We start from the raw sequence: 19,985 nt of genomic DNA, 5'->3' as shown, positions 1-19,985 counted from the left end.
TGGTCATAGTTTCAAACTTATGAAACCTCACTGTAGTACAATCGTCCTCCTATCGTAGTAGTCCGAACCATGTAACTGCTCTAAACCACATGTATGGAAGATGGTTCCTGCAAACCGATATGAACTCGTCGGGCGGAGTATATCAACGATCCTTCCCTCTCAGTAGCCTCCGAGTACATTTCCTATTCCAGAATGTGCCCCGATGCGCATCACATCTCCCAAGCATCGCACTCCCGCCCCTGCAAGTGCTCCTGCACGCATCTCACGCCCTCATTGGCGGAGTCCTCCAGCCCAAGTGCGACCGCAGCGAAAAGCCCATCGCTCGATCTGTCGCTGAAGCCCGCGACTAAGATCGGTATCATTTTGAAAGTTCGACCCCTCCGCTAAGCTTCCCCAGTCGATCCCTGCCGACCGAGTTGGTGTCTCTAGTCATCCCGCGGGACATGCGGTTACATCGAGTCACAAGGGTGTTCGCGCTCCCGTGTCCTATCATTATGGTGGGAGCGACCATGAGGTCGTGATCTTGACTACTTCGTGTGTTTTCCTTTCTGGCTAGGGATCGTCGGCATGTGGAATGCTGGGGACTTTCGGCCTCTGGTCATCTCTCCCCGTCGGAGGGGAGGGGGGCTGCATGACCTCCGGCCTCGCCGATATATCAGTCACGATGTTCTATTGGAGTTAGGATGGTATCGAGTGGGCGCTTAACCCTGTGAAAGACTTGAAAAGAAACCTGAAGCGCCTTCGGCGACTGTTGTTTCACTCCAGATTGTCAAGACCTCGTTGCTCCTTGCTGATGCATCTGATAGACCACACACAATGAGCTCTATTACCAAGATGACGCGAGCTCTGCTCAGCATCATGATGCTTCTTCAGCCAGTGCTTGGAGTCCCGGCGGCAGAAATGCTCCCTGGAGCTGATGCAGCGACCTGCAACGGGCGATCAGAGTACTGCTCGCGGTCCTACTCGAATATCACCTTCGTGGCCTCTCACGACTCAGCATTCGTGGGAGAACTCCCCCAGCAGAACCAGAACATCGATATCACGGCGCAGTTGAATATGGGCATTCGGTATCTACAGGCACAGACACATCACTCGCTTCTAGATAAAAATGTCTTGGAGCTGTGCCATACTTCCTGTCTATTGGAAGATGCGGGGACCTTGGAGTCTTACCTCGGTACTGTGAAGAAATTCCTAGATGCCAACACGAACGAGGTCGTCACAATCCTGCTCACAAATGGGGACTCGGTCGATATTACTGAGTTTGGGAAGACCTTCGCGAGCAGCGGGATCGATAGCTATGCTTTTGTGCCATCGTCGAACCCGCTGCCGATTGGCAAGTGGCCAACTATGAGTGAACTAATCTCGAGTGAGAAGAGATTAGTCGTTTTCCTAGGTATTTTCTCCCTCTCGGATTCCTTCTAAAAGAAAAGATATTGGTCAATCCCTTGTATCGTTTCCTCTTGCCCGTGAAGCTTCAATATCCTAACATCACCCGCACACCATAGACTACGGCGCCGACACAAGCAAAGTAAACTACATCCTTGACGAATTCGCCTACTACTTCGAAACCCCCTACGACGTCACCGACTCGAGCTTCTCCAGCTGCAGCATCGACAGACCCTCTGGAGCCTCCGCCTCCGGTCGTATGTACATTGTCAACCACTTCCTCGATGTTGACATCCTGGGAGTGAAGATCCCAGACCGTGGGGCGGCGGGCACAACGAACGCGGCGACTGGTAAGGGCAGTATTGGGGCGCAGGCTGCAGTGTGCGAGGGGCTGTATAGTAGGGCACCGAATGCCGTGTTGTTGGATTTTGTGGATAAGGGAAATGCTATTCAGGCTCAGAATCAGTTGAATGGGTTTTAAAGAGAGTTGGGAGGACGATCGCAGACAAATTCTATATCTTCGAATTTCTTTGAATCTGATGTTCATAATGGGGATATCTATGCAAGTGCCAATGCTCTTCATGTTCTTTGATGCTATGCTCATGGTTTTCCGTGTATCGATGCCAAATATCCAAGTGTTCCCAATGAGTATAGTACCATCATTCCTCTAATTCAACATGCATCTCGCGCTCTGCAATCACTGTCAGTAATCGTCCACTCGGGTACGATAATCTTGAAGCATACTCCATATCTTGTTCGCAGACGCAACAATAATTTCCGCCTTCACCAAGAGCTTCGCAGCATATCGCTCTGCTTCAGTAGGATAAAGCTGATTCTTCTGGGTCTTGCGCGGATTAACCTGATAGTTTGCGCGATTAGCAGGCTGTCCTCGACGCTCAAAGGCCAATCACAAGTACATACCATCATGAGCACTGGCACCAAATCCTTAGGGTCCGCCTCCGCCAAAGCCCTCAGATTCCGGAACCCATTCTCTCTCAGACACCGCGCTGTCCAGCTTTTGACGAAGGTCACCTGCGCCATTTCCAGTAGATCTGCACGTGCACCAGCTTCCAGCCGGTCGCGCATATGGTCCAGCACAGCTGCCATCATGCCCCAGTTCATGCGCTGGCAGAACTTGACGATACCAGCAGCGAAGCCATGGCACTGCTGGGCAAGGGTCTGGACCGTGCCACGGGGGATGTGGTAGCGCGCTGCAATTGTGGAAAGGGGCACTTCATTGCTCAAGTCGCGAAGTTGAAAGGCTGTGTAGGCGCGGCGGTATATGCGGGCTTGTTTTTGTTGGGCTGGGGTATTTTCTTTAAGAGAAGCTCCCGATTGGACCCTACAGGTTCGGTGAGCTTTGCTCTGTTCATCAGTTGGGGAGGTTGAGGCATCTTACATTGTGTTGACGAATCCTGGCTGAACGCCAACGAATTGCAGTGCCCGGAGGCCGCTCTCGTCCAGCCGGTCCAGCTGATCACGGAAAATTTGCCAGTCGATCGGTGTTTGCATAGCAACTTGGAATGGAGTAAACATATAGAATATGTGCATATCGCCATCCATGACGAATGCCTGTAGGGCACGTTTGAGTTCCTCGTACACGAAAAGCCCATCTTCGGGGGAGAACGCTGAGGCGACGACTGCCTGGCCCAGCAGGCTTGCTTCGTAAGACTCGTCTTCTTTGAAGACAATGAGCGACTCATTGATCAGCTCCTGCAAAGCTGAATTCATGATGTTATACACAAGCTTTTTATCCAGGGTGCGGTAGAGCAATGTACAGCGCACATAGTCTTTGATAGCTTCACCGCCAGATACCAAGCCCGTTGCTATGGCTTCGAGGAGGGCCCTGCAATGTGTGAGTGAAAGAAAATGGGGTCCTGGAGCGAGTACCATACCTTTTCAGCCCTCTTTTCTCGGGTGCCAAGCAGCTCTCGATAGCGGGCATGTCAGCATCTAGTAAATTACACACGGCTTCCAAATCAGCCTTGATGCATATCAAGTACGTCTCGCCCGCATCGTCCTTGCCTTTGCGACCAGCGCGTCCGCACATCTGCCGTCTGTTTCTGTCAGTTCAAAACCCTCATGACATTAGACCAATTAGCACATACAGCATTGCAGGCCCAACCAACTCCCGGCCCATCCTTGCTCCATTGATGATAACCCGTCGAGCGGGAAGATTGACACCAGCAGCAAGACTACACGTAGCGACCAATACTCTCAGCACGCCTTGATCATAAGCTTGGGCAATCAGTTCCCGCTCTTCGGTAGTCATGCCAGCATCTATGAATTGTCAGATTCATGCATCAGCCGGTGTACCCAGGAGAGAGAAAAAACTCACGATGAAAACCGCCTCCCTTTATGATTGTCTTCTCGAGGACTGGGTCCAACCCACACGCGAGACTTCGCAGCTCTGCAAGTAGATCCAACCGCTTGCTCAACTCTTCCGTCTCATCGGGTGATAGGCTAGGCATTGCCTCGCTGATTGTAGCAACATGGATCTGACACGCCCCGCGACTGCTGCAAAACACCAGCGCACCGTAGCCCGCGGATGCAGTTTCAACGGCCAGCGCTACCATGGAATTAGTAGCAGCGTTACTAAGCTCTTTGTACTCCGAGACATCGATGAGTCTCTGGGGAGGAATTGAGTCATGTAGTGATGCCGAATTTGCAGCTGTCAATTTGGATGCCGTCTGGAATAATTGTCTCGAAGTCGCTGCTGGATAGATAGCATTCTCATAAACGAGATATTCATCGATAGGAACTGGACGGTAGGTAGAAATGAAAAACTTCGCGTTCATCCACTGTGCAAGCATCTCCGTATTCTATTCTCTGTCAGTGGTCAATCATTGACTGAACATTCGAGTACAATCTCACAGATAACGTTGCACTCATGCTAACAATCTGGATATCCTGTTGGAGCAAGAGCAGTTTCGTAACCATCAGCTCCAAAAGGTACCCGCGATGCTCATCATCCAGCATGTGCAGCTCATCGAGCACCACCACACCCAGTTCCCCGATACTACACTCCTCGATAGTAGCGTTTATTAGAGAGTTGGCCTAAGACACACATCAGAACACATATCAGCAAATCCAAGCATCTTCAAGAAGCACACCTTCTCTATTGTACAGACGGCAACATCGGTATCCGCCCAAGTCGCCGTCGTCCGACTTCCACCGAAGAAGCCAGTAACCCGAATCTGTTTCTGCAGCTTCTTCCACCGCTTGCGCGGGAAAGGCGCATCATGGTCCTCAGGCTCATCGGGCACATTCCTTTCCACGCCCTGAACAATCCGACGCATCCATTTCAGCTTCTCCTGTACCAGGGCCACATATGGCAGGACCAGGAGCGCCTTGCGGGTAGGATTCTCAATAATCCGTTTCAGTAGAAGTACATCAGCGACTAGGGACTTGCCCCCGCCGGTAGGGGCCGTGTAGACCAGGTGCCGCTCACCCGACAGCAGCCCACGCGCAAGCAGACATGAAGCTTGCCACGGATAGATAGTTTTGACACCGAGGGCGGCGAAATTGCCGGTCAGCGACGGCGGCAACCCGTACTTTGGGTTGGCGAGGGATAATAGTGGGTTTTGGCTGGCGCCCCGGGCAGAGGCACTCTTTTGGCCATCCTTGGAGTCTTCAGGATCTGTTGCGCCCGCACCGGGGCCTGGACGGATCCTGCTGGGATGGAAACGGTTTAGAGAGCCGAGCGAGGCTCGAGAGGACTCTAGAGATCTTGATTCCTGGATGTCATCAACGAGGTTTCTCGTTTTGTGCTGAAACCCATCCTTGACGGAATGTCCTGCCTCTGGGATGAGAGGCTCGGGGGACCTCGTCGCCGACGTCCTTTTGATTCCTGCGACTGGCGCCACTTGATAGGCCTGGCGGCGGGCGATATCAATCGAGGTCTCGAACCCGCGCGACTGGAACACCGGCTGGCCCGATGTCGACATGCCGGGGACTTGTGCCACTCATGTAGGCTTGTTTGAATGGGCGTTATTCCTCCCTGTGATAATTACAGTCATGAGATATCATCCAACTTTTTGGGTCATTATTGTTTTCATTTGGAGTCTACGCGACCATCGCGTTCGTTCGTCGGGCAGGTGTGCCTCAGGCATGAAAGACGCACGGGACTGTGCCCGGCGGGCTGGACCTCAGGCAGCATGCTTAGATAATCGGTTCCCGGGTCCATGGATCCATACCTAAGGTTCGACGTGGCCCAACGATGAAATATTGCTAAAAGAACCCCGCGTGGAAATTGTGAAGAGGACACTCTTCCCCCCTATATACAGTTTAGAATTTTACATGTTTAAGATACCGACTAGTCACTACACAGGGTAAATTTAAACCTAAGACAAGCCTTCGAACTCACGTGCTCTTTGAGGAGTTAATGGACCAACTAAGCGAACATGCGTCTGCTATCTAGAGAGATGATTGAGTGTTGATTCAAAAGACCTTCCGAAATAAGTGGAGCAAAAGCTACATCGCCAGACATTCCTCTGCTCCTGAATCATTCAAAGCTTTGAGCTTCACTGTAACTATATCAGGTTCCTTATCTGTTCACATCCAGAATTACATATGCTGCACTAGGCTGAAAATGGGAGTGGGGTGTCCTATTAGTAATTTAGGGGCATGCCTCGGGCAATAACTACTCCTGAACTACGACGATTGAATAATAGTCCATGCCTAATAGTAAGGCAAGGTTCTCGCCGAGAATCTAACGCGCGATGGGTTTTGGCCAAAAGCATTCAAGTCTTGGTTTTCCTGGCTATGATTATTGACCCCTTACACGACATAATTTGATACCTAATGTGCGGAGTACTAGTCCGTGGAGGGCAGATTCTTTATATGCCTTGGCTTGATGACCATCATGCTATGTTGCATGTGGATTGGATTGTCTGCAGGACTATTCGTCCGAAACCCCACCCGGCCCCACGGCTGTCTGCTACTGTGTTACCGTGCTATTGTCTCAACATCGATGAGAGAACTTTGCATTTTGCACTGACTCGAATGTCTTGATATGTTTACATGTTTATATGGATATATGGATGAGCCAGACATTGGTGTATGTAGTTGTTGTCTGTCCATATAGTCGATTGCATTTTAATTCTAGCTTTTTATGTCTGGTAGATCAAGATATGGTGGGCTTGCGCATTCATCCCCGAGACCCGGTCGCGTCGGGTGGACCGCGGGTCTGGAAAAGTTCCTACTTAAAATGGAGCTGGTGGCGTGTATGTGGATGAAAATTTCTTCCAAGCACGGTAGAATTTACCGGATCAAAAGAGTAGAGACACTATACGGATCGACAGTCTGGAATTCTAGCCGTGACACACATTGAGGTGGAATGTGGGTGGTGGTTGACGAACAGGCGAGGTATATATATCTCCTGCTGAGCGGGCAGATCAGAAGAACTTCAATGGGAAGTACGTCGGGTATGAACCAATAAGCCTTCCCCAGAGCAGTAAATCAAGTAAAAGACACTAAGTTAGTTGATCGGAGCACCAGACCGTATATTCCTTTAGAACAACGTGGTCGAATCACACTACAGTTACTGGTGACCCTCTTTGGAGTGTCGTGTGCGTCCAAAGTGCGACGGATTAAGCGGCTGGCGGAGAGCGTCCCGTATGTAATCCATACTAATTATTACCTCACCCAGAGAGGTCTGATCACCCTACATCACAAGATAGCGTCCGGCAACCCCAGGAACCAAATACGATTGCGGCTTTTCAGCTTACAGTATGGAGTATATGCTTCTGATCATATTACTAAATCTGACAAGGTACATATCTCGAATACCCGGCGCAGCTTAGGCTGAGCTACCCTTACCCAGCCCTATCCTCCGATTTAAGTCCGATGGAGAATATTACTGTCTCTGGTAAGACCCCATCCACCCTTTCCCTTTCCCTCTCCCCCCCTCTAAGCCTCAGTGCCCAGCACGTTCTGGAGCTTTGGCCTACCCAGAAGTAAGGTGGCGACACGCAACAGCCGCCGGGAGCAAATCATCCTCGGCCATTAGCGGACCGTTCTATTCGGCGCCTTCGATCGTCATTGGACCGAGTGAGCGGTAGAAGTTTAAATTAGGGGAGGGAAAAAGGACAGACAGGTTCTCATTTATCAGGCCGTCCTTAAGATTAGAAGTGTGAATACATATTGAATAATACGGAGTGCACTTGATCTACAATATGTATTGAATGATGAAAGGGAGGTACTTTCCCTGCCTCCTTCTTTACGGTAGCTCCTTTTGCTGCCCTACGTATCATTTGGTGCGATCCGACTGGATGAAATCTTCCTTCGCCGTTCGTCCTGTTGGTCGGTATTTCGATGGTGACCGGCACGAACCATCCGTTTCCCTTGCTTCCATCTTTCTTTTCTTTTTTCCTTCTTCTTCTCTTTCGTCTTTTGCTTCTTGCTTATTTCGTGTTTCGTCTTGGTTGTTAAACGATCCCATCGACTTTGGTCAGTCAAGAAATATCATGTTGGGTATTGTATGTATTCTGGATTATAATATTGTCTCTATCTACCTCTATGCCCATTCCCTAGCAAACCTCGTCACACCTGGACAATCATGGGAGTCATGTACCACTACGAAATGATGATGTCTAGTTTGTCGCCAATGTAGCTATAGATCAGGGAATCCTGGGGTATTTTCGTCGAATATGAAACTCTCTTGTATACCGTTCGAGCGACCGACCATGTCTATAAATTACCCATTATAGTCAAGGTTGGATATGGTTTGATATGGTTCATTTGCTCTGTCTAAGGGGGGAAAGAGGGGGACATGGAAAACCCGTGCTCGCTTGCGGTGAAGGAGACGAAGTGGTGGTACAGGACAAATCATGGCTGGGTATGGGCGGCCCCATCCAAACCCTCAGTGCGGGAGAGCCCAGCGCGGTAAATATCGTAATATTCCCAGTGTACGGAGCTGTAATTTTTCTTTTTCCCACAGGGATCGTGGATAGAGAAAGAGGGTGGAGTCTTAGTGTCTAGCCTAGCGCCTAGTGCATTTGTGCCTTAGTGCACCTGCCCACCACGCTATGTACTCTTCTTTACCACAACCTGCGTCCAATAATCTGGCATGGGCGTTTCTCTTCGGCTCGCTTCGTATTGCACTCCCTGATAACATATTTTAACCTGCAATTCCATATCTGAATCGCTTTTTAAAACTATATCATCCGTCAATATTTATATAAGGGTCGCCATCGCCATCGGCACATGTTGATCGGGTCCTGCTTTGGTCGATCGGTATGTAACTTATATCACCCCCCCGGAAAACCCACCACGGGATGGGCCTGCAAGTCGTCGAGCTCAAACCAGACCTCACACAACATGGTCTCCTAAATATGGCTTGGGGTCATGGAGAGATGGGAAGGCGCTGGGGAGGAATTTATACGGAGGATTTATAATGGATGAAAGTCTGGAGAGAGAGATGGTAAAATATGGAGTATGGAATAGGGATACTGATGATCCCATCCAATGAGCCGGACCCAATTCCAACTCGGGCCATACGCGCCTCCTACGTGACGGCATTCCTCATCCTTGACGGGCTGGGGCCATCCACTCATCCTCACTGGCGCGATTCCCGACCCGTTTTCTACGACTTTCTGTTGAACGGTGTGGAGGATGATTAACCTATTTAAATAGAGTAATGAACTAAATAGTCGCTGGAGTTCATGACCAGTTAGTCTTTGCATCTGAGTATTATCATATGCTTCTAAGAAGTTGAATAAGTACTCGTCGGGACTGATGCCTTGTCCCAAATACCGCTGGATATTGTGTGTATGGCCTTATGATTTTCTCTCTAACGGTCCTCGACAAAGAGATCTGGTCGGCCGTTAGACCCTCCAATCTGCTTGGTATTTTTAGTCTGGTAGTTTGTTCCGATAGAGTATCTCCCCCCTTCTTTAGAGGCGAATCTACCTCTTTCCCCCCAGAGGAGTCATAGTGTACCGGCCCGAAAGCTATTGCTGTCTGGTCCAGACCCCGTGAAGAGTCTATCGTGTCTGGATCTTGGGGGAACTAAAAAAGGGCGACGAATGAATCCCAGGCCCGTCAAAGAGTCGAGGGTCCTTGGGTCGAGGGTGGTGAGGATCCGTCATATTAACATATCGGGACTAGGGGCACGCTCGGGATCCTCGACGCTTTTTTCCATCATCAACCCTTCTCTTCCTTTCCCTTTCTATTCTCCCATAACTCCCTCCCCCATATTCACATATCCCCAATCTTCCAGATTCCCAGATTCCCATACTTTTCCCTCCTCCACGCTTCTCCAGAATACTCCCATATTTCTCCCACATCATCCCACCTTTTTGCCTCCTTCCCATCTTTCCTCTTCATACAATCCCGTTACATCTCCTTCTCCCGACTCTCTCTGATCCATCCAACCGTCCATTCAGTCTCCAATTTGTTTTGGATCGGCGCTTCTCTTCACCCTCGACCATTTCGCGTCTCTACTTTTCTCTTCTAACTGGCCCCTTCGTTCCACCGATCTATTGGTAGGTGCATCGTTCTCTCTCTTGCAACTCTTTCTACTTTCCTTACTCGTCTTTGTGGGGTTACCGATACCGATTACCTTGATCTGCTCTATGGTCTTGGTATCGGCATGAGACCCATGTCTCGATCTCCCTGTTACTATATTGCCCTTGACAAGTGATCTTCATATCCTGCTGCCCTCTCATATATCGCTATTATTTTCCATCCCCTGCGCGATCATTGATCCTCGTGTATAATGATCACTTTACCCCAAATATCGTCCCATCTTGTTCCTTTCATTCCATCTGCCCGTTTCGCCTCCAGTATCTCTCTGCCTATCTCTGCGTATCTGCCTTGGGGCCGCCCTACCACTGCGATCACCGACCACCAGCATCCCACGAAGGCAGAAACCCCTGCAGTGAATCAGATCTGACACGGTCCACTCTTTGTGCCCGCCATGCCTTCCTTCTTTTCTTTTTTCCCTTCTCATCTCTCCCAAACTCTCCAATCTTCCCATTCTCTTTTCTTTCCTCATCCCCAGTCTTCATTCTCTCTCCCGTTCGTGTTTCCCCTTTGTGATATTCCCCCATTCATCCACCCGCCAATTTCGAGATTTTCGCCCCCCGGTCCTTTTAGTGTTCCCACATTTCCACATTTCCACATACCACCCGCACCATCCACGTCCATGCATCCGCGCCACGTCTGATAGCGTGTTTGTCCCTTCTTACCTTTCCTTCCCACCGTCTCTTTTTCCACCATCCCTCCATTCTCATCTCTTCCATCCCCCAAATATCCACCATCCACCATCCAGGCTCAAGACTGACCAATCACTACAGCCTGTCGCTTGCTGGTCAAGCTTCTCAATCTCTCACCCAGGGTCTCTCGTCTATGTCCTGCCGTGGATGACTAAGACTCGTACTCAATGACCACGAGCAACTCTCCGGAGGCTGTGGCCGACCCGGCCAACGGCTCCGCCGTGGCCCCTTATGGGACTCGATCCAGAGGCCGCAACGCTCCTCGGCCGAATTACGCTGAGGACCGTGACATCGAAATGGATATTGATGTCGCGCCCGCGGCCAAGCAGGCAGGCAACAAGCGCAATAGTGGCGTCGGCCTGACTAGTAACATCGTCAATGGCTCCAAATCCGACAGCGAAAAGTCCTCGCCAGTGCAACCACGGAAGACCGTGACTAACGGCACTGCTAACTCCACGCCCAAAGAATCTATCCCCGGTACTTCGTCTTTCTCGGCGCGTCCCGAGGACGTAAACGGAACGAGCTCGGCACGGAAGCGCAAGCAACCTGCGAGCAGTACCCCGACTTCCAGTTCCACCACCGGCGGTAATCCCGCCAAAAGGGTCTTCACGGCTGCGCCGGGGGATTCCGACGGCGGTTATTTCACTAATATGATGAGTTTCGAGGCCTCGGGCCCACACCTGAAAGACGGTCAAATCAAAGCAGACGATGGCACCACACTTGCCGTGAATGGTGAGCTCCAAAAGTTTTGCCGTGGTATCATGGCGCCTGTGCCCCCAATCCACCAAGCTGACCTCATATGATAGATCATGTGTATCTGATTTGTGAACCTCCCGGCGAGCCATACTATCTGGCTCGAATTATGGAGTTTCTACCATCTAAAGACAAAGAGTCGGGTGTGATTGAAGCGTTGCGGGTAAACTGGTACTACCGTCCTCGCGACATTCAGCGACACAGTGCCGACACCCGACTTGTGTATGCGTCGATGCATTCTGATACATGTCCCCTCTCATCATTACGTGGGAAGTGTCAGATTCGTCACATGTCCGAGATTGACGACCTAACCGCGTACAAAAAGACGCGAGATGCTTTCTGGTACGACAAGATGTTCGATCGTTACATTCACCGCATGTACGATGTGATTCCGACGAATGATGTGGTTAATGTGCCGCCCAATGTGAAGCGCGTCTTGGATGATCGATGGAAGTTTATCCTGGTGGAAATGGGCAAAGGCAAGGAATTGACTGGCGCCGTGAAGACCTGCAAACGATGCCATCTGTTCGCCGCAAATGCCGAATCTGTGGATTGCGCAGTTTGCCACTCGACGTACCACATGTCTTGTGTCCGACCTGCCCTCACCAAGAAGCCCGCCCGCGGATTTGCCTGGGCCTGTGCACCCTGTAGTCGTGCTCAGGAGCGCAAGCTGGAAGCACGCAATACGCCGATTATTGGCGCGGCCAAGGGTGAAGGCGAGGACGAGGTCATGGAGGAGGAAGAGGAAGAGCACCACACGAGTGGTGTTGCAAACGGAACCTCAGTTAGTACTCCAGCTGCTGAGGACTCCATGCCTCAGCCAGAAACCGCAGAGCAGATGGCACAGGCCAGGATGTGGCCGTACCGCTACCTGGGCATGCATTGCCGCGTGGAGGATGCTCTCGACTACGATGATCGGATTTACCCTCGTGCCAGTTCTCGACTTGGACCGCGACACCAAGCGATCGTCAATCCCTGGCCTGGACGCCCAGTTGAATACGTGAAGCCGCTGGAGCTCAAGAAGAAATACTCAAGACAGTCGGGCGGTGCCAAGATGGCTCCTAAGGCTGCAATGGAGGCCATGAAACAAGAAAAGGCCACGCGACCTAAATGGGTGCAGGATTCACCGCCAGGCTATATTCAACGTGGAGAGGACGAACCTGTCACCATCACAAACACAAAGCAGGCACGCACTGCTGAAATCATGTTCAAGATGCCGACTGCCGAGCAACTCCCCGCTCGAGGTGAAGACGACGCTCCCGGCTCTGATCTAAGCCCCGCAGACAGGGAGGCTTTTATTGACGATTACATGCGACGCGCCAAGGATTTGGCACCGGATGTCGGAGTTGAGAAGTACTCCACCAACTTCTTGGACAAGGCGCTTGAGCTGCTATATTCCGAAGGCTTCAATACCGACGCCGCTCTCGCCAAGTTGAAGAAAGTTCACAAACACAAGGATCTGAAGGAGCCCAACCTTAAACCAGAGGAGCTCAAATTGTTCGAACAAGGCGTGGCCAAGTTTGGATCAGAATGGCGCAATATCACCAAGCATGTCAAGACGGTTCCACACTACCAGATTGTGCGATTCTACTACATGTGGAAGAAGACTCCCAGTGGCCGAAAAATCTGGGGCAGTTACGAAGGTCGACGAGGCAAGAAGGAGGTCCGCCGGCAGAGTGTTGCGACCTCCAAGCTACTCGACGATGTCGCCGATGATCACGACGATTCTGCCTTTGACAATGACAAGGCGGTTACTCTGAAACGTGGATTCCAATGCAAGTTCTGTTTAACTCGCAGCTCTCGACAGTGGCGACGTGCTCCTTTGGTCCCACCGGGCACCACTGTACCTTCAGACCCTTCGGCAAAGAAAGACAAGGGGCCTTTGCTCACTGTTTGCCTCTGCCTTCGTTGTGCCTTACTGTGGCGGAAATACGCTATTCAGTACGAGGATATCGATGAGGTTGGCAAGAGAATTGCAGCCAGTGGCAACAAGTCTTGGAGGCGGCGCATTGACGAGGAGTTACTAGCTCAGATGATTGTGGCCACCGAAACACCCTTTACTATCAACAGCCTCACAGCCACCACAGCAACCTCGATTGGAATTCCAGTCGACATCAACCCTCACTTGCAGCAGGAAAGCAAGGACAAGAAGAAGCCGCGCACAGAAGTTCCGAGCACAACAACTTCCACCGCGACCTCAGTTGAGCCCATGCCTAAGAAGAAGGAGAAGGCCGTGGTCGTCGACAAGATCGCTGCTGATGCTGGACCACCCGTCATTCCTGATCCACCTAGGGCGAAGACACTTCCATGTGCGATTTGCGACAAGGTTGAGCCATCTGGTGACGAGCATCTCTCTTGCCGAGACTGTCGACTAACCGTTCATCGCAACTGTTACGGAGTCCCCTCATACCGGGCTGGTAGCAAATGGCTCTGCGATATGTGCTCTAACGACCGCAGCCCGTCGATTTCTACCACATATGAATGCGTTCTTTGCCCGGTAACATACACTGAGCACGATCTAATGGAAACCACAAAGAACACGAGCCGGAAAAAGTCCGATCGTGACAAGGAGAAGGAGCGATTGGAGAAAGAGATGGTCACCGAAGCGATCAAGCTCTATCGCCAACGCCAAGAAGCTGTCGGCAAGCCTGTCGGTCCTCGGGAGCCTCTGAAGCGCACCGCCGGGAACAACTGGGCTCACGTCATGTGTTCCATTTGGACGCCTGAGATCAAATTCGGAGATGCGACGGAGTTGGAGCCCGCCGAAGGCTTTGGTTCCATCCCCAAGGATCGATGGCGCGAGGAGTGCAGTATTTGCAAATCCTCCAAGGGTGCCTGCGTGCCCTGCCATTTCACAGGTTGCAATACTCGCTTCCATGTTGGTTGTGCCTTCCAAGCCGGGCACCGCTTGGGATTCGATGTGACTCCTGTCAAAAGTACTCGCAAAGACAACGTGCAGACCATTCGTCTGGGAACGGAGCTTGGTGTTGCCACGCCTGTTATCTATTGCCCCAGCCACAGCGTGTCAGCTACCGTTCATGATGTTGGTGAATCTGTAGGCCCAGATGGTCTCAATGCGCTCCAGCTGTTCGCTCGGACATACAAGCAGGCTGATCTCACCCTGACCGGAACTTCTCGAAAGGCGGCGTACGTGCAGCAATCCGTCGCAGCTCCCGTCCATCACGGCAACGGTGCGGCTCACCGACGCACTTCGACAAGCACTGGCATAGTGGCTGTTACCAAAGACACCCACAAGCCTCAGCCTGCTCCCGAGGATGGTGCAGATGAGATGGACATTGACACGGAGGAACACGCACCTGCGCCCAAGCCGGTGACCGGCGGTGTATCGATCAACCGAAAGTGTGTACGATGCGCGACCGATTACAGTCCCAGATGGTGGCCCAGCCAACGACGTAGCGACCCTCGAACTGCCTTTGCGCCTAACGGGGTCGGCATCAATTCTAACAGCTCGTCCTTCCCCCCTCGGCGTCCGTCATTCGCGCACTCCAACGGGGACAACCTTGGGGAGCTCACCTATGAATGCCACAAGTGCCACTTGAAGCACCCACCCGTGCCCGAGCCTGCCCCCGAGCCCAGACCCTCGCCTTATTCGGCTCCGCGCCCGACTATGTTCCCAACTCCACGCATGGCTCCTGGTCACAACGGCCACGGTCCGAGCAATGGTCACGGACCTAGTCTCGGCCATACTTTCGTGCCGCATACGCATTCACACCCTCCTCCAACGGGCGTGCTGGGACGGCCACTACCTCCTGCTCATTCACACAATCCTCTTCCAGGCTACCCTGGGTATGACCAGCGAGCTGGTCGCAGCCCCGACGTGCGCAATGGCATGTCACCCTCTCCGTATGCTGGGGGGCCGCCGCCTCCTCCCCATCATTTAGGTGGCTACCCTTCCGCTCATCCACAAGGGCATGCTCCGTCACCGTTCGGCACTGGACCTCCTCCGCCGCCCCCGGCGCAGGCGTACCCGGCTCACCAGAGTCCTTATGCTCCCATGCCGGCTCGATCGCCACATCTCTCTCAGCCTCCGCGTGCGTACCCTGCATCTGCATCTCCGCCGATCGTGCAGGCGACCGTCAATCGGTCTCCACAGACCGCTCTCAGTGCGCTGAATGGAGGCCCACCTCCGCGCATGTACTCAGGTGAGCGTGATATGGGGGCTCCTTCCCACTCACCCCCATCCGCTCAAGCACGTCTCGATCCGCGTGGGCCTACTCCCCCGACTCGAGTAGAGTCGTCGCAATCCTTGGCCAGCATCCTGGGCGGAACCCCCAATGCCCGACGGCACTCGGGGATAAATGGCACGAGCGGCGGGTCTGGGGCGAGTGCGAGCCCCTCGCTCAAAAACCTCCTCTCGTGATCTGAGTCCTTTCCACCTTGACGTTTCTCTGAGCGTAGCATCGATTTGTATGATAGCTAATTTCATGTCTTTTCCTTTTCTGTTCTGCACCTTCACGACTGGTATCTTAACACCAAAAGTACCCAGGGATCGTTTTGTTTATCTCAAGTTGAAGTGTGGCGTTTGCGTTGTTTCAACCTCCACCTCTCATATTGACCTGAATGTGTTTTGTCTGTTTGGTCCCCTTCTGTCACTTTTATTTTCTTCACATTTCTCTTACTTTTCTCCCATCTTTCCCTTTGTCTGACATCTTCTCGGCGTCTTTCGGTTACGGCTGGAAAAAATCAAACGTGGAGTCTTGGACTACACTGGATGGGAAGGGCCGGATAGGATCGTGGGTTGCATGGAGTACCTTGAGGCTGGTTACATTTTTTTCTTATCCTTAACAATCATGATGATCGAGTTATTACCATTGGCCGTCTTGACGGCTAGAAGAATTGAAATGCACTTTTTAACAACTCCGACGGACTTGGCTTTCAATTTCTAGTTTCCAGTTTCCCTTTTCCACCAGTTAGAACTCACAATCGATTCCTTTGATCTTGTAATTGGTCTCTTTAAGCTTATACTTGTCGGTACCTCGGCAGAAATATACATAGTTGGTGCCGATTAACCGTGACGCGCAACTTGGTAGGACTGTCCTGATTTTGCGGATATCCACCTGCGGGTGGACTGTTGAGGTGCTGACAAATTCGCGCTTCATCCGCTGCAGAAACTCCAGCTTTCTAAGCTTTCCTTGAGCTTCCCAAGTACAACACTACTGAGATTCGCGGTATTATAAAAGAGAGATAAGATCCTGCAGCTAGGTCTTTCGCACATCTCAAATCAACTCATTATTCATACATACTGCAAAATGACCACCACAATGCGCGCGATTGGTACGTCATCTCTAATTCAGTAACCCCTCCATGATAACCCCGCGAGCTTGTGTCGTGAGATATCAACGCGTATCAACTCCAATGGCTTCTCACACTCGTGCCTCTTTGACATATTACATTCTACCCGATTACCTTCACTTCCACGAATTCATGCATACATAACTAACACTCTCGATAGCCATCGAAGGCGGCAAGGGCCCCGCCACGGCCATGCACGTCACCGACATCCCCAAGCCCGTCCCCGCACCAGGCCAAGCCCTCGTCAAGATCCGTGCCTTCGGTCTGAACCGCATGGATCTGCTCCAGCGTGAGGGTCTGTACCCGCTGCCCCCGCAGGCACCGGAGACCATGGGTGTGGAATTTAGCGGTGTCATTGAGGGATTGGGTGACGAGGCTGCTGCTGCGGGGTGTGGGTTTAAGCTTGAGGATGAGGTGTTTGGGTTGGCGTATGGTGGTATGTTTTGCTTATTATGTTGATTGTGAGAATGATGAAGAGGGATGTGCGGCGAGGCTTACAGTGGGATAGGTGCTTATGCCGAGTATATCGTCGTCGCGACGAAGATGCTTGTTCACAAACCGAAGCAGCTGTCATGGGAAGAAGCTGCCGGTGTACCTGAGGTAAGCTTTTCATCAATTCTACAGTCTACACTTTCGATATCAAGATACCTGTCTGATACTAATATACTGATCCTTACAGACCTGGATCACAGCCTCCCAAGCCCTCTTCCTAATCGGTGACTTCAAACCCTCCCAATCCGTCCTCTGGCACGCCGGCGCCTCCTCAGTCTCCATCTCCGGCATCCAACTCGCCAAAGCCTCCGGCGCCTCCGCAATCTACGCAACAGCAGGCTCCCAAGAAAAAATCGACTTCCTCGAAAAAGAGCTCGGCGTCACAAAAGCCTTCAACTACAAAACCGACGACTGGGCCACCGAAATTTCCAAGCACACCAACGGCGCCGGCGTCAATCTCACCGTCGACTTTATCGGCGCGCCCTATTTCCAGGGTGACCTGGACGTTGCGGCGCGGGATGGACGCGTCGTGCTTTTGGGGTTGATGGGTGGCGGTAAGTTGCCGGATGGAGTGAATATTGCGCCGTTGTTGTTTAAGAGGGTAAGGGTGGAGGGGAGTACGTTGCGCAGTCGGGATGTGGAGTATCAGGGGAAGTTGAGGGATACGTTGGTTGAGCATGCTTTGCCGAAGTTTTGTGATGGGACGTTTAAGGTGTTTGTTGAGAAGGTTTTTAGGTTTGAGGATATTGTGGAGGCGCATCAGTTGTTGGAGAGTAATCAGACTAAGGGGAAGATTATTTGTGTTGTGGGTGGTCAGGAAGAGTAAGTGAAGGTTGTGGTTTGATGGGATGAGACGGAGGAGGGAGGCCTTGGCAATTGTCTTTCTGGCTGGGCGATTATGCTTGGTATCACATAAGTCTTGGTCGAAAAATATTATGAACTGACTATTCCCTTCTTGCTGATGGTGGCGTTTCTATCACAGAGTGTTCTTTCTTAAAGTTGCAGATATAAAGGGATCAGCTTATCCATAAATAGGACTGTTTTTGTTAGTTGTATGGATGCCCAGTATAGACTATGCTTATTATGGTCATCGGAGGGGGATGGATCGGACAATAATCGGCAAAACGAATTTCGATTAACTTTTTGGAGATGCGCCTTACTGTCTCCATGCAGATGCATTAGATTATTGGTAGTAAGTGTGTACTCCGTGCATAACAAAGTCTAGAGGACTGGAAACTGGAGTACATTTAGGCTCTACGTGGGGCTTGCATCGCCTGGTCTAGGTGGCGAACGGCATCGTATGAAGGACACTACAGTATGTACTTCCCCTTCGTGTCGGGACTGTCGGGCGAGGGAACGATCCCGGTGATAGGAATGCCTACCTGATAATACGGGGTAATCCCAGATGAACCCCGGACTAGATAAGTTGGGGGACCCTGGCCGATAAACCCTGCTCGATAGCATGCAGACTAAGCAATCCCCAAACAAGCCGACACCAATCAGCAATAGCAGCGCCCAAGCTCAACCGGACTGCACAACTCTTTCTGGCGTTCTTCGCTGCTGCTTCCGCGGGTTCAGCGTCGAAGTGTAGGAGGTCGGATTAGTGCTGGCTCGAGCAAGTGCCCAATGGGCCGGTCACCCACCCGTACGATAGGATCGCCCTTCAACCACGGACGATCACGTCGCAACAGTGGGTGGATATTATTATTCATCAGAATGATGTCGACTGGAGAAGAGTGCTGAGAGGCTGAGACAGCCATTTGCCATAGGGTGTGGATTTTGGCAGAGGGAGTTTAATTTTATTTTCTTTTGGGGGGCGTGACAACTTACAAGCGATGAGCGATGAATCGTTAGTTATGAGGACACACGCAACATTCAGCAACACACCGTCCAGGAACGGTGGCGTTTCTGCCCGGCGGAGGAGACTGAAAGGGACCCGAAAAAGTGACGCATCCAGTCGATGAGATCATCGCGGAAAGTCAAGCAGCAAAGCGGGGACCCGAAGGATAAGGGAATTCTGGAAGCGAGGATCCAGCCGAAGAAGGCAGTGACTAGTGTGTGTGATCTGGAGAAGAAGAATAATAATAATACTGGAGATAGGGGAGTTGAGGGTACAGTTCCCGTCTGCATAGCACTATGCAGGAAGGTACACAATTAAAACCGCCCCCAAAGAATCATCTCCGATATGCGCCCGTTGTCCAACCCCGTCGCATGCTTCAGTTTTAGACTGGATTAGTGCGGTCGGCCTGTGCAGCAATTGGATGTCTTCGTTGAGTGCTTTTGCCCGGCGGACTCCCCGGAGCCTCGACGGGATCCTGCAGATTTGAACCAATCAGGAGAAGAGAAACACTGGTGGAGGAATCCGCAGGGGGCGCGCCATGGAACTTTGACTGGGCTTACCTAAGACCGTGGGCCTTCTAGAAAAAAAAATCAAGCACAAATAAGAGAGAGGCGTCATGGTCCACTGGTGGACTGGTGGGATCGAGGCTCTGCAGGAATATTGGGGGGAAAGAAGAGAAAAAGAAATGACAAAGGGGCGAATAGGAGGGTAAAAGTAAGAAGAAAATATTAAGGAAAAGAAGAAAAGAGTTACCAAGTATGTAGAGACCAAGTCGAGTCACGAGATCGGAGAATAAAGTGTTACACTCCAGCGAAGAAGAAGAACCCAAGGGCCCAGACAAGCAGCGAGAGGGAAAAAGGTGAAGGTGCAGAGACGATCATCCCGTCCCGCCCCCCCCTCTTCTTCGTTCTGCTCCTCTCAGGCCTTCTGGAAGGAGGAAAGAAGCCCCCTTCCCCGTGTACTCTACCCAGTCTGGTCTCTCT

The 19,985-nt window shown here is 51.6% G+C and overlaps 4 protein-coding genes across 4 annotated transcripts; 3 read left to right on the top strand and 1 right to left on the bottom strand.

Annotated features, from left to right (window-relative positions):
- Positions 1–816: 816 nt before the first annotated feature.
- On the top strand, positions 817–1,867 carry N7473_001149 (uncharacterized protein; the record flags this gene model as incomplete). Its single annotated transcript, XM_057147089.1, has 2 exons — positions 817–1,393; positions 1,506–1,867. 2 exons carry the CDS (start codon positions 817–819, stop codon positions 1,865–1,867), a joined length of 939 nt encoding a protein of 312 aa, XP_057014975.1.
- A 178-nt stretch (positions 1,868–2,045) lies between these two features.
- N7473_001148 (DEAD/DEAH box helicase) lies at positions 2,046–5,333 on the bottom strand (the record flags this gene model as incomplete). Its single annotated transcript, XM_057147088.1, has 9 exons — positions 2,046–2,077; positions 2,131–2,245; positions 2,308–2,728; positions 2,786–3,232; positions 3,282–3,443; positions 3,495–3,666; positions 3,725–4,208; positions 4,261–4,443; positions 4,500–5,333. 9 exons carry the CDS (start codon positions 5,331–5,333, stop codon positions 2,046–2,048), a joined length of 2,850 nt encoding a protein of 949 aa, XP_057014974.1.
- A 5,438-nt stretch (positions 5,334–10,771) lies between these two features.
- On the top strand, positions 10,772–15,738 carry N7473_001147 (DNA-binding E3 ubiquitin-protein ligase SNT2; the record flags this gene model as incomplete). The annotated part of the gene is made up of 2 exons (XM_057147087.1): positions 10,772–11,336; positions 11,411–15,738. 2 exons carry the CDS (start codon positions 10,772–10,774, stop codon positions 15,736–15,738), a joined length of 4,893 nt encoding a protein of 1,630 aa, XP_057014973.1.
- A 796-nt stretch (positions 15,739–16,534) lies between these two features.
- On the top strand, positions 16,535–18,134 carry N7473_001146 (NAD(P)H-quinone oxidoreductase). Its single transcript, XM_057147086.1, has 4 exons — positions 16,535–16,652; positions 16,831–17,106; positions 17,179–17,270; positions 17,350–18,134. The coding sequence occupies exons 1-4, from the start codon at positions 16,628–16,630 to the stop codon at positions 17,986–17,988; spliced, it is 1,032 nt and encodes a 343-aa protein (XP_057014972.1). The 5' UTR covers positions 16,535–16,627; the 3' UTR covers positions 17,989–18,134.
- The last annotated feature ends 1,851 nt before the right edge of the window (positions 18,135–19,985 follow it).

The sequence above is a fragment of the Penicillium subrubescens genome (genome assembly GCF_028828155.1).
Source record: "Penicillium subrubescens strain IBT 31985 chromosome Unknown utg000001l_segment0_segment0, whole genome shotgun sequence".
Classification (NCBI taxonomy): domain Eukaryota; kingdom Fungi; phylum Ascomycota; class Eurotiomycetes; order Eurotiales; family Aspergillaceae; genus Penicillium; species Penicillium subrubescens.
This window is presented reverse-complemented; position numbering and strand designations above follow the sequence as displayed.

What these genes read in the sequence shown, in the direction of transcription:
- N7473_001146 (XM_057147086.1), top strand. Translation starts at nt 16,628, where the DNA reads ATGACCACCACAATGCGCGCGATTG. An exon ending in CACCACAATGCGCGCGATTG is followed by an intron (nt 16,653 to 16,830) that starts GTACGTCATCTC and finishes CACTCTCGATAG; the next exon opens with CCATCGAAGGCGGCAAGGGC. An exon ending in GTTTGGGTTGGCGTATGGTG is followed by an intron (nt 17,107 to 17,178) that starts GTATGTTTTGCT and finishes ACAGTGGGATAG; the next exon opens with GTGCTTATGCCGAGTATATC.